At 39.1% G+C, this 13046-nt stretch overlaps 1 protein-coding gene and 1 long non-coding RNA gene across 5 annotated transcripts in view; one reads left to right on the top strand and one right to left on the bottom strand.

Annotated features, from left to right (window-relative positions):
- Positions 1 to 7996, bottom strand: part of LOC143269525 (uncharacterized) — a 29006-nt gene extending 21010 nt beyond the window's left edge. Inside the window, exons 1-3 of the long non-coding RNA XR_013045985.1 lie at positions 7873 to 7996; positions 1861 to 1918; positions 1631 to 1720 (exon numbers count right to left, since the gene is read on the bottom strand). This is a non-coding gene — a long non-coding RNA (uncharacterized LOC143269525). The remainder of the gene's footprint in view (positions 1 to 1630; positions 1721 to 1860; positions 1919 to 7872) is intronic.
- The window catches only part of Klhl14 (kelch like family member 14), a 133456-nt gene extending 120892 nt beyond the window's left edge, over positions 1 to 12564 (top strand). For all 4 annotated transcript variants that reach the window (XM_076554793.1, XM_076554794.1, XM_015986997.3 and 1 more), the window contains 4 exons: positions 4215 to 4405; positions 4486 to 4644; positions 7742 to 7899; positions 10343 to 12564. In XM_076554793.1, the coding sequence (XP_076410908.1) occupies positions 4215 to 4405; positions 4486 to 4644; positions 7742 to 7899; positions 10343 to 10483 (649 nt within the window). In that variant the 3' untranslated portion in view covers positions 10484 to 12564. The remainder of the gene's footprint in view (positions 1 to 4214; positions 4406 to 4485; positions 4645 to 7741; positions 7900 to 10342) is intronic.
- Positions 12565 to 13046: the final 482 nt, after the last annotated feature.

The following is a 13046-nucleotide window of genomic DNA, read 5'->3' as shown; positions in this document are numbered from 1 at the left end:
TTGGTAGATCACCCTAGGGGTTAGCAAGAACTTTTAAAGATCTTAAAATAAGCCGAGTTTGAGTATATTTGTAAAGGTTATTAGACAGCTTTTTAAGTCTTATCTCAGAAACATTGCTAAATACTGCTGCTCAAAGTGAGAGCAAGGAGAAGTGAGAGGAGGAAGGAATGAACAATTTGAACTTACAACATTTGATTCCACTAAGGAATATTTAATAGTCTTGAGCTTACTTTAAAAAAAAAAAAGCACAACCCAAGTGTCTTCTTTCTATGGAGTGGAGGGAAAATCTAGTCTGGTCATCTCAGCCTGTAGCAGGTACTCAGTGTTGACAGAACACCAAGCTCTGTAATGCATTTCAGGAACACACAAGTTGGCCATGAGAGGGAATCTGGGGTGACTCACCACCATCACTGTAGGAATTTCTACCCAAAAATAGCATTTTGGGTCAGGAAGTGAAACCTGCTGATTCTTTCCAATTTAGACCCTAAGTCCACTGTGTGCCTGGGGCTGGGAGCACAGGTGGGTCATCAGAGGGGGTCACACTGTCTGAAATAGAAACCGGTTCTGACAGGCCGACTTGGTGTCAGAGAGCAGGGAACCAAGTCAGTGCAAAACTGGGAAACTGAAATAGAGACTAAAAAAGTAAATTTCGGACTGCCAAAGGGAGTGCTCCCCTGTTCTTCACAATCTCAACCAAAGGGAGTGCTCCCCTGTTCTTCACAATCTTAACCAAAGGGAGTGCTCCCCTGTTCTTCACAATCTCAACCAAAGGGAGTGCTCCCCTGTTCTTCACAATCTCAACCAAAGGGAGTGCTCCCCTGTTCTTCACAATCTCAACCAAAGGGAGTGCTCCCCTGTTCTTCACAATCTCAACCAAAAGGAGTACTCCCCTGTTCTTCACAATCTCAACCAAAGGGAGTGCTCCCCTGTTCTTCACAATCTCAACCAAAGGGAGTGCTCCCCTGTTCTTCACAATCTCAACCAAAGGGAGTGCTCCCCTGTTCTTCACAATCTCAACCAAAGGGAGTGCTCCCCTGTTCTTCACAATCTCAACCAAAGGGAGTGCTCCCTTGTTCTTCACAATCTCAACCAAAGGGAGTGCTCCTCTGTTCTTCACGATCTCAACATCCATCATGATTAGTTGTCATCTTCTGGATCGGTACTGAGAACTGACCATTTCCTCCTTACAATCAGTAGTTCAATTCTACACCAGTGACTCTTTAGTGCAATCAGTAAATGATCCTTTTAGAGACCTCCATGCCCATCACAAAACCATCTAGAAGAAGTGCACTGACCTCTCTGTGTCCATAATGAAATGAGATGTGCGTCTTTTGAAGACTCATGTCATTCTTTTCAATGAAAGATTTTAAATTGAAAATAAAATAGCATTCAATAATTTTGACAGATCATATTCATTAGAAAGCAATTAGAATCTGTTTATTCAAGTGGAAGAAGTCAGTGGACCAGCTCTGTGAACCTTATTTTGCAACTTTCAAAATCCCAATTTCATACTTAGATGAGATACACACACACCACACACACACACACACACACACACACACACACACACACACAGTATCAAGGTTTCAGAACCCAAAAGGTAGTCTTCATTTTATGAAATCTGACTTACCCTTAATTTTTTTGTCCCACTTTTCTCCTTCTAATTCCTTCCACTGTTTCTGTTCTTTATCACCTTCCAAATAATTCACAGCACATACTTCTTTAAAAAAAAATATGGATGAAATGCAGAAAAGAGAACATGGTCAAAATATCAGCCTAATGTCAGGACAATGTAAGACTATCACAAAAGTTGAACACAGTATCATCTCCCCAAAAGTATTACACTTAGTGATAAATCACCTGAGCAAATATGACACTTCGGCCATCACTTCAGTATCACAAGCTGAGCATCTATAATCTGAAATTCATCCAATGTGATTTACACGTGACTTCAGGTGGCATGTTCACAATAAAACAAGCACATTGAAAAGATTGTATAAAATCACCAGTATAGACACTCATAACAGGTAAAAGTGCTAAGAATAAAGAACTGTGTGTGCCCAGCCATATAAATGACATCTATACCAACCCCCTCCCATCAGAGCTCAGGAAATGTTAAAGGTTGAGAGAGAAGATTCTGAGAACTAGAGGGTGGGGAAGAATACTATGAAATGCTGCCTTCTGAACATGGAGTGGCTGTTGCACATACAAACTCATAGTAGCTGTATTGTCTACTCAAGACCTGAACAAGATCAAGCCAATTAAAATTCTAGCATGAATTCAGAGGGTTTTCAAAGCCCCAACCCTAGCTAAAGAGCTATTGGTAGTTGTCAGCCAGGAGAAGAAGAGTCACGTTTTCTAGGCATGTGGCCCATATTCCAGCGGGTGGCCCCATGCCTATGCACTAATTGGATTCAGTGGATCCTATAAAACAGAATATTTTATGCATGTAAGTACTTGTTTAAAGACTGAAAGAGGAGTAAGTGTATAAAGTTCGAATAAAACCAAAATGCATTTTGTGTTTAGATTTAGGTCTCTTTACCATCTTCTTTATAAATAAATAAACATATATATACATATATATATGTATATATATGTGTGTGTGTATATATGTATATATACACACACATATATATTTCTAAATATAAAGATTCCTGAAATCCAATATATTTATGGCCCTGAGCACTAATATGAGAGCCTTGGACAATATAGGAAGAGTTCATGAGAACCAACTTTTAAAAACTTTTTAATCAAAGTAAAGATTGCCTGACAGTTTCTGAGAATAAACAATAGTGGACACTGATGCAAGCATGTGAACATATCTGCACATACCCCCAAGGGAAGGTTCCTTTACTGTCCCCATGTTACTGGAGAACACTCTGAGGCTGAGAGAGTTATGTAGCATGTCAAAGGTCACATGCCTAGTAAATCATACCAGACAGTCTAGTTTTGTAAGTCATATTGTCCATCAAGGTGTCACGCACTTGCCCCCAGATGTTTCAATACTTCACACACACACAACCTTGAAAATCCACACACACACACAACCTTGAAAATCCACACACACACACAATCCTTGAAATCCTTGAAAACCTTGAAAATACTATGCCTGACCTGATAAAAATTTCTAGCACTGTCCATACTGTGATTGATGCTACACAAGAATCTTAGCATCAATTTCATAGAGTCTATTAATTAATCCAGTGTAAATCATGTCCTTCAGGGCCTTGGCACTTACCAATAATATTGATTCAGTACTGGACCACACGTATGCCATCCTGGTCATCATAGGTCTGGCCATCATAACTCTGAATGTCTTAGACCTCTGAGCCGTTCATCTGTCTTACTTCTCATGTCTTACTGGTTATGTCTTCCATCTACCTCCATTAACACAGTTTTCATTTCATTTCTTTCCACTTCTTCTACTGAAAGTCTAAATGCAGCTTCTCAATATCTCCTACCTAAATCATGGCCTACCTTCAATCGGTCACCTTTCCTTTCAATGAATTTCATACATTCTGCCTTTGAAAGTGTAGCAGGCAAACACTGTCAGTAGCCTCTCTTGAACAGAGAACTAAAGTCATCCAGAAGCTTTATTAGAATCAATACCAAAAGCTCCCTGGATGAAATTCCTGCAATTGGTGTTAGAAGAGCCAAATATATATGTTAGAAGTCAAATATATAGGAACACTATACAAAGTTCACAAAAGTTATTCTATTTGCAGTCATACTAGGAGGGGAAAAATGATAATTGAAGAGAAATTTTGATGATGCAGTTTTCTAATAAATTGGGAACAATGACCCTTGAAGGACCATAAAGAAAGTGAATGTCAAGATAATTTATTATTGTTACATTATCTACCTCATTTTTCACTTTGTCTTACTGAACTATGATATCCTTAGAAAGTACCAAACATCCCCAACATTAATGAACATTTTAGCAGTGTATAAAAAGCAGGAAGAAAAGAGCAAGCACAACGCATTAGTGGTTTTCTCCTATCTTAGCATTTCAACATCAGAAGTGCTAACTGGGTGGGTAAATGCATAGGATTGCCATAGACAGTCTTGGATTTAGAAGGCAGATCAGTAATGGTCATCGGTTTGCAGCCCTCTATGGAGACATACCCCCCTTTCACAGGCTGTTTGAGTACCCCTTACCCCATTGCAAAACTGATATCCCACAGATTTACTGAGAGCTGTTGTTCTCATTGCAGGAGAGCCAGTTTCTATGCCTGCCGCTTGGACAAGCATTTATACGTGATTGGCGGGAGGAATGAAACCGGCTACCTGTCCAGTGTGGAGTGCTACAACCTGGACACGAACGAGTGGCGCTATGTGTCCTCTCTGCCTCAGCCGCTGGCAGCCCATGCAGGAGCAGTGCACAATGGGAAAATATATATTTCAGGCAAGCCGTTCCTCCATTTTTCTTTCTAAAGTTCATTGTCCGGGGCACTTACCTGACCCAGATATGTCTGTCTTTCACAGGGGGTGTGCACAATGGAGAGTACGTGCCATGGTTGTACTGTTATGACCCTGTCATGGATGTCTGGGCCCGCAAACAAGACATGAACACGAAACGTGCCATCCACACTTTGGCTGTGATGAATGATCGCTTATATGCAATTGGAGGGAATCATTTGAAAGGTGTTTTTCTGTTTGTTTGTTTGTTTGTTTGTGGGTTTTGTTTTGTTTGTTCCTACCCCATTAACATTTGCATGGCATGCTCCTTGTTTAGGAATTTCTTGTTAGATAATCATAGTTAACTACGTAAAAAAACATGTTGACTAAATACATTCTACTGTGTGTAAATTAACAGTACCCTGGAGCGAGCATTTACTGTGTTTTAATTCTGCAGATAGGATTATGTTTAAGTTACCACGCACATTAAAGAAATGAATAATGATGTCTAAGGGAAAGAAACAAGACCATTAATATCTGAAAAAGCACAATTTGTCGTAACAGTGAAGCCAGCGAAATAAATTATTCCTTATCTCCAAAGTTGTCATAATGAATTGTCCTCCAGAAAATTGTTTTTTGCTGCAGTCATAAAGAACTATACTCACAGGTTCACAGAGCTAATGTATGGATTTTTTTCTTAAAGCAAAACATGGTGTCTAAATTTAGAATTATTTCTTTTAAGTACTGAATATCAAGTGATCTGTGATTCTCAAGTTGAATTGCTTTTTTTTTTTTAATTTAAGGCATTTTTAAAAGACGTTGCTTGCCTTCTCTCCTTCTCTGTATATGTTTATAACTACAACCTTTTACAGTTTGTGCATCACTCTACATTTGGTGGGAAACAGACCCGTGGTACTGAAATTTACCTGACCTACTTTGGGCCTTGGTTTCCTCATCTCAAAAATTAAGAAACTGGTCTCAACTGAACTCTAAATTCTCCACCAGCTGCTGAGCGCAGTGACAGGCACACCTGTGTTATTACTAGTCAAGCCAATGCGCTCACTCATCTTACTGCAGTGTATGAATCCAAGAGTAGGTTAGACGTGGAAAGTTTTTCTAATCCATATTTACACTTAAATTTAATAAAAATCACAAGGCTAGCTTTCATATTTATATTTTGAATTCATGTTCAACTGAAAATCTGATGCTCTAGTGTGTACCTGCTGCTCATCTCCATGCCCACCCCGCCCCCAAAATAGAAGAGGACTGTCTCCAGCTGCACACAGTTCCATTCTTTCGGCTCCTTCCAATTTCAGTGCACACTCTGTTCCCTCACCTCAATGTTTTATACTAATTCTGTGGCTTTCAAAATCAAGCATGACTTCTTCTCCTTTCATTTTCAAAAGGCATTATCTATATTTCTTAATGACTTTTATATTCAAGATTACGATTGGACAGAAAGATTACATAGTAACACTCTAAATAACAAAAATGTGAATGTGCACACATAATAATGGACATACATGCATCAAAAGTAAACAGCTGAGGATGTAGCTCAGTTGGTGGTGTTTGCCTAGCATTCATAAGGCCCTGGGCTCAAGGCCTAGCATCACAGAAAATGGACATGGTGATTCATACCTCTAATCTCAGCACTGAGGAGGTATAGGGAGGGGAATCAGAAATTTAGGATTATCATTGGCTACATACCAAATTTGAGGCCAGTCTGGGCTATATACCCTGTCTCATATACATACATACATACATACATACATACATACATACATACACATATATGTGTATATGCATATTATATTATCTACATATAAATATAAATAATAATTATATATACATATAATTTCAGGAGAAATAAGGACAAAGGAAGGTTATGGTTTGAATCCTAAATAAATTAAATGTTGTGTCATCCCATTCAAGATATAGATTACAGCATATCTGTAAAAGATGGACACTGACCATATCCTTTTGTGAGACTGGTACCCACCATCTATAGCATGTATGGAACGAGGGACAAAGAAGATGGACATGCCCCTAAACAATGCCCTAGAACCCCAGAATCTAGAATTCTCCCCATATGCTCATTTGAAGCAGATAGAAAATTTGCAGTGGGCATATTGCTCCATTGTAACACCGCCTGTCTGGTTTATTTGTATAAGCAATTAGTGGCCTGAAATAACCTGTCCGCTTTCTCAGGAATGGAAATTCTTCCTTGGAACTTGTTTTCTCAACTAAGATCAAAGAATCTGGATATTAGTTAATGTATGCATATAGATTGTCAGCTAGAAAATATCCATAGCATGCATTTAAGTAGACAAAGTATCATTTGTATAGCCTCCTCTTTCTTCTCTGCAGCCCAGGCTGGCCTTGAAACCATGATCCCATCTCAGTCTCCCGGGTGATGAGGTTACAGCCATGTGCTCTTACTTCTACCTCTCAGATTTTTTCCACTGGGCTAGTAACAAGGTCACCAAGAACAATATAGCTTCTGGGCTCTTCTGAAGGAGCCCTGCCTGTAGTTCAGGGATTAAAAAGCCTCAGAGGAACCTTCATGGTATCAAAAGACAACGTGGGTAGCACCTGAAGAATGATATCTGAGGTTAACCTCTGGCCTACACACACACACACACACACACACACACACATACACACACACACAAACACACACTCACACACACACAAACATACATACACAAGCACTCTCACATACTCACACACAAACATACACATGTACACTCATCTATACATTCTCTCTCTCTCTCTCTCACACACACACACACACACACACACACACACACACACACACACACACACACAGGAGAGCAGGGAGACAGCGGAGAGGAAGAAGACCCTCAGAGCTTAGAGCCCCAACTCCAAACCTTGACCCTTGAGAAATTCTCTGCTCATCATTGAGGTTGTTTATACATAGTCAGGTTCTAGGAAAGGCTTAAGATCCTGAAAAATGAATTTTAATTGATTAAACTATTTTAAGAGAGTTAAATAGTCAAGAAAAGCAATGTAGTTTAGCCTGTAGAAGTCTGAGTTCTGATGCCCATCCCTCTGTATACAGATGTCACTGTTAAAAACAAAATTGTTTTCTTAAATCTTTTAAAATAATGTTATACCCAAAGTCTGTTGAAGTCTTTTGTGTTTTTTTTAGTAGTTTCCGACATGTCTCAATTTCACTAATATTTATGCATTTATGTCTTCAAAGACACAATTGTTTACTTCTTAGCTCCAGCCTTCCTGGTTCTTTAAAAAGAAGCTGTAGCCTTAAATAGACTGTGGGAGTCACTCTTTCCCTCCATGTTTGCCTTTTCCTGTCCCCTAGGTTTCTCCCACCTTGACGTCATGCTTGTAGAGTGCTATGACCCAAAAGGTGACCAGTGGAATATTCTCCAAACCCCCATCCTGGAGGGTCGAAGTGGCCCTGGCTGTGCGGTGCTTGATGACAGCATTTACCTGGTGGGGGGCTACAGCTGGAGTATGGTAGGTGTCTGTTTCTCTCCTCCTCCTCTGTGTGCTCACTTCCGTCCCTGTTTTTCTCCTCCTCCTGTGTGTGCTCACTTCCGTCCCTGTGTCTCTCCTCCTCCTCTGTGTGCTCGCTTCTGCTCATTCCCCCCTGCTCTCATCCTACATGTCCCTTCAAGAACATCAGGATCTTGTGGAGGTGGCGCAGCACTGTGAGCAGGCAGACAGAACCAGCATGGGTGCAGTAGAAATGGCTTGCTACCCATCGACTGTCCCATAGCAGGTGTTACATCTCCAACTTGCTCCTGTACCCATGTGTTTGCAATTCTGGTTTCCAACTCCGAGCCAAAATGAAATTATTTTCCAAATGTTCTGTAGAAATTGAATAGGAAAATCTGAACAGTTTCTGACCAGAAGGAGCAAAACATGGAAATTAGTTCTTCAATGTCTGTGAATTCTATTTAAGACATGAACTTGCTTTTCGCTCCCCCTCCCGTCATGAAAATTTAAATACACAACTGAAATGATGGTAGACCTTCCCTTCCCCATCGTCAGTGTCGCCATCCATCAATAAACCCTTCCTTTTAAGTTTAGCTGAAAAAAATGTGAAGCAAATCCCAAATGTCCTATTTCACCCTAGAGATCTCAGTATTCATCTTTTAAAAAGTTATTCTCTTGTGTAAAAAAGTTATTCTCTATATAGCCAGTTATCAGACCCTGTAAGTGTAAGTGTAGCTTTATGTCCAATTCAAATTCAAATTTTTCCTATTGGCTTACAAACAGAAAGTTGTATCTTTCAAATCAAAACATTCAAATCAAGATCCAGTAAGTCTCACACGTATTTGGTTATGTCCCATACACCCCTCTCGGTTTAGAACATTAATTACCTCTGCCCCACTTTGTGTTCCCTGACTTGTTGACAAAATAATCACATCTGTCACCCAGAATACCCCACACTGTGGGAATGCTAATAACCTTCTTGTGTTGTCGTTTAAAATAGTTCTTCAGACTAGAAGTCTGAAGTTGATTAGGTTAGTCAGGAGTTGATTACGGTCAAGCTTTTTATTATTTATTCATATTTTTATTTTGTTTTTGCTATCTTTTGTAAAAAAAAAAAAGAAGAAGAAGAAAGAAAGAAAAGAAAAGAAAAACAGTATCTTGGAAAGGAGACTATGTGTTTAGATTACATCAAATCGGGAGAGACCTCAGGCCTAGGAGTCAATTTCATTATTCTTACAATGATGACTATTTTGATATTGCCTTCTTTATCTATGCTAGTTTTGTAAGATCAATTTGGAGTTTTAATAACATTCATTTTATTTATTTTGCATCCAACAAGTTTATGATACAAAGTTTTTAAAAGTTAATTATATAAAGGCAAATACAAGTTGACTTATAAACCTGGGTTTTCACACATGTGCCTGTTGTCTGGAGCAAATTGTTCACTACAAGAGTAGAGATGCATTCAGGCAGACATCACGAATATACGTTCAGAAAATAGCATGAGTTTTGTTGGGGTTTTTATTTGTTTCCTATGATTTAATTTGGGAAGGAAATTTTTACTCAAGCATTAGCGTTGAAGTTGACAAAGGCACCACAATTAAAGCCATTGTTCATTTGCTGTGTGGCCTCTTGAAAATAAATAAGTCAATATGTGGAGATGTTTTCAGTCTACTTAAAAATGCCTCGCTGTTTTGAGTTCCATTCTCCACAGTAAAACATAAAAATAAAAACAAAGACATGAAGCAACAATCTAACATCCACTTGACTTCAACCATTTAAATAATAATGTGTGTCTTTTTTTTTCTTAATTTAAACCTACTGGAAAACTCCCATTTGGGAGCCAGTTATTGGAAAGTGATCAATGAACATTGAAGATGTTCTAGGTATTTATTTGAGTTTGATCACTGGCTGTCAAAAATATCCCACAAGGACTAGAGAGGGGGCTTGGTTAGTAAAGTCTCATTTTGCCTGCCTGAGGACCTCAGTTTAATCTCCAGGAGTCCCATAAAAACAAAAACTCTAGATGTGATGGCTTGTGACTTTAGTTTAAGCATGGTGGAGGTGGATGAGGCAGACACTAACCTACTTGGCAAGTTCCAAGCCCAGGAGAGATCCTGTCTTAAAAAGTTAAGCAACACTAGAGTTTGTCTCTGTTCTCTACAAACATGTACATGCAAGCATGCTCACTTGCACACATACATATGCTCCTGAACACACACACACATGCACACACACACACACACACACACACACACACACACACACACACCTACAAGATTTTGAAATGTCAGTTTCAAATATTTCCTTGGAACACAACAGCTGAAAACCCATTGAGCGCAGTTGCAATGTTTTAGGCTGAACAGAGAGTCAGTCTTCCCAGAGAAGCTGTGAAGAGTGACACATGGCCATTGCTGCTCTGAGTATCTTCCCCTAAGTACTCCCTGCTCTGTTGTTCCAGGGTGCCTACAAGTCATCTACGATCTGCTATTGTCCAGAAAAGGGAACCTGGACTGAACTCGAAGGCGACGTGGCTGAACCCCTGGCAGGCCCAGCCTGTGCAACAGTCATCCTACCAGCCTGTGTTCCCTACAACAAATAACAGCAGGAAACCCTGGCACAGTGCCACGTTGAGGATGCAGTGACAGGTGAGGCTGCCGTCCTGCATGAACCATGCGTTCCAGGGGTATACGGCCAAAAGCCACCTCTGCTTCCTGACTCACAAGTAACTACAAAAGAAAGAGGCCTGCTCTTGAGCAGAGACTGTTGTCTGCAACTCAGATCACATTCAGCTTGCAGTGGTGGCAGACTCTTCCATATCAGACTGGTTAGCTTGTTCCACCTTTACACAAAGTCACGAGGAGCTGAACTTTCAAAGAGAGAACGATAAATCCCAGAAGACTGGCCCCAGAGACCTAAGATCCGTATTGTGCATTGTGTCCTAACTGCATGTGATAGACGTTGACATTTGGAGGATATTTTGTACATGAATGATTCAAAATCCGACCCACCAGAATGTTGACCCTGCATTCCAGAAATTGCCACTTGATTCTGTATCTGTCACGCTTGGCTTCTTCACCAACTCCATAGGTAACACAGCAACCAAAAACCACAGAAGATGGAAGATGGGCATCTTTGTTTCTACACAGTCATAGTTTGTATTCCTTACAGCTCACAGGAGATTAGGGAAAAGTAAGTTGTTGGTCTCTTTAGCAATTGTTCTCTGCCAGAGTCTTAATTTCATGTCTTTGATTCTCCTTGAAAATTAAAACCAAGTACACTCTGTCACTTTCAGCTCCCAGAAGCTTCTGATTCCTCATTTCTTATAGCATTTTATGTAGTGAACATAAGGACAATTTGCCTCAAAAGACAAGACCAACAAATTCCATCCTAGAATATTTCAGAAATTCTGTTGGATAACAATTTGTCCCAAATTCAATCCAAAACAAAGCTGATAAATCACTTTCAGGAATTCAGGCACACAAGGAAAACCTTCTCTTGAGTACAACCTCAATTATCTTTCTGGTTCTTCAAACACATGACTTACAGCTGAAGAGCTTGCTCAGTGGTTAAGAGCACTTGCTTCTCAGGCACAGGACCTGGGTTTGGTTCTCAGCACCCACATGGCGGTTTACAACCATCCATAACTCTAGCTCCAGGGCATCCATCGCACCAGGTACGCATGCAGTGCACTTACATACTTATAAACAAAACACTTGTACATGTAAAATAAAAGTAAATATTTTAAAATAATTAATAAAAAAAATTGCAAATTCATAGCACCTGACAGTACACTTCCTCACCTTTAGCTGGCTTTAGACACTCAATTCTCTTATTACTCCGCTCATCACCAGAGATGCCTAGATGCGGTTGCGTGAGAATTGATACTTGTCTTTAGAAACTGAAAAAGATCAGGAGAGCATGACGTGGTCTCTTTGTGGCCAATCAGAAAAGCAAAACTAACAGGAACATGAATTTGACTTTCAAGCTCATCTGAGTTTGACCAACAACTGGCACTTATAAGCGCCTAAATATTATTTTTTAACCACAAAGAAGTGTCGAACCCTTCAACAAATGTGATATTCAAAATACCAAGTAAAGGAAGCCACAGATGAGAACAAATGCCTTCACGGTAAGCTTTTGTGAGGACCTCAAGATGGCTGGGCACACCAGAATCCAACAACGTTTCTACAGAAAAGTGCAATCTTTGTTGTTTTGTATTTATTTGTATGTTCAGATCCAAAGGATCCGTTGTAAAAATATATATATATATGAATATATATACATAACCAGTGCAATCAGCTTTCTTTTTTCTTCTTGAAAACATACGAATATATTAAAGAAAGACAATAAGAATGGGGGAAACTCCCCCTGGCATCCTGAAGAACATGTGCTGTTTCAGAAACCATATTCTCAGCCATCGCCGTTTCTTCCAAAAGTTGTTGTTTATACAAGCGTTTCAGCTTTCCTTAGATTTGTTCTTTGCTTTATTTTTTATCACTAGCCAAATTAAATAAAAGCACTTATGAGAACTCTAAAGCTTTCTGTATTTCAGAGAGATACAAATTTCTAGAAAGTGAGAAGGGAATAAAGTCACAGAGAATGTAAATTTTGTACAGTACTAGGATGTAAATGAAGCTTGCCTGGAAGGGGGAAAATTTAAATAAAAACTTTATGTACGAATTTATCTGTCTCTCATGCACCTCCTTATAAAAGCACATGTATAAATTGGATTGTTTCAAGGTTTTTAATATATAAATGCCTAAAATATTTTTATTCTACAGATATGCTTTGCAGGTCTGTTTCACTTTCTCATAGTATGTTGAAGAATATGGTATAGACAACTTAAAAAATTATGAAATGCTTCTAGAAAATGATTGTGAGTTGAAAATTATATGAGTGAATCTAAGTTTTCTATCACAAGTACATTACAAGAAGATGGAACTTATCCAAGATTGAATAACTGAATGTATATGGGAATTCTTATAAATACCTTAGTAACCAATAGTGCATGTAGATGTGTATTAAAACAGCTTCATGCTTCCTAAAGGATAACAGGAGTCCATATTTAATTAAATCAATTATATAAATGCAAAATAGTTAAGTTGATTTTCCTTTAAAGCAAGTCTGACAAAGAAGTTGTGCATGGAAATTAGAGAGTCTAT

This window comes from Peromyscus maniculatus, chromosome 19, assembly GCF_049852395.1.
Source record: "Peromyscus maniculatus bairdii isolate BWxNUB_F1_BW_parent chromosome 19, HU_Pman_BW_mat_3.1, whole genome shotgun sequence".
Lineage (NCBI taxonomy): Eukaryota > Metazoa > Chordata > Mammalia > Rodentia > Cricetidae > Peromyscus > Peromyscus maniculatus.
Note: the sequence above shows the minus strand (reverse complement) of the source record. Positions and strands in the feature narration are given on the sequence as shown.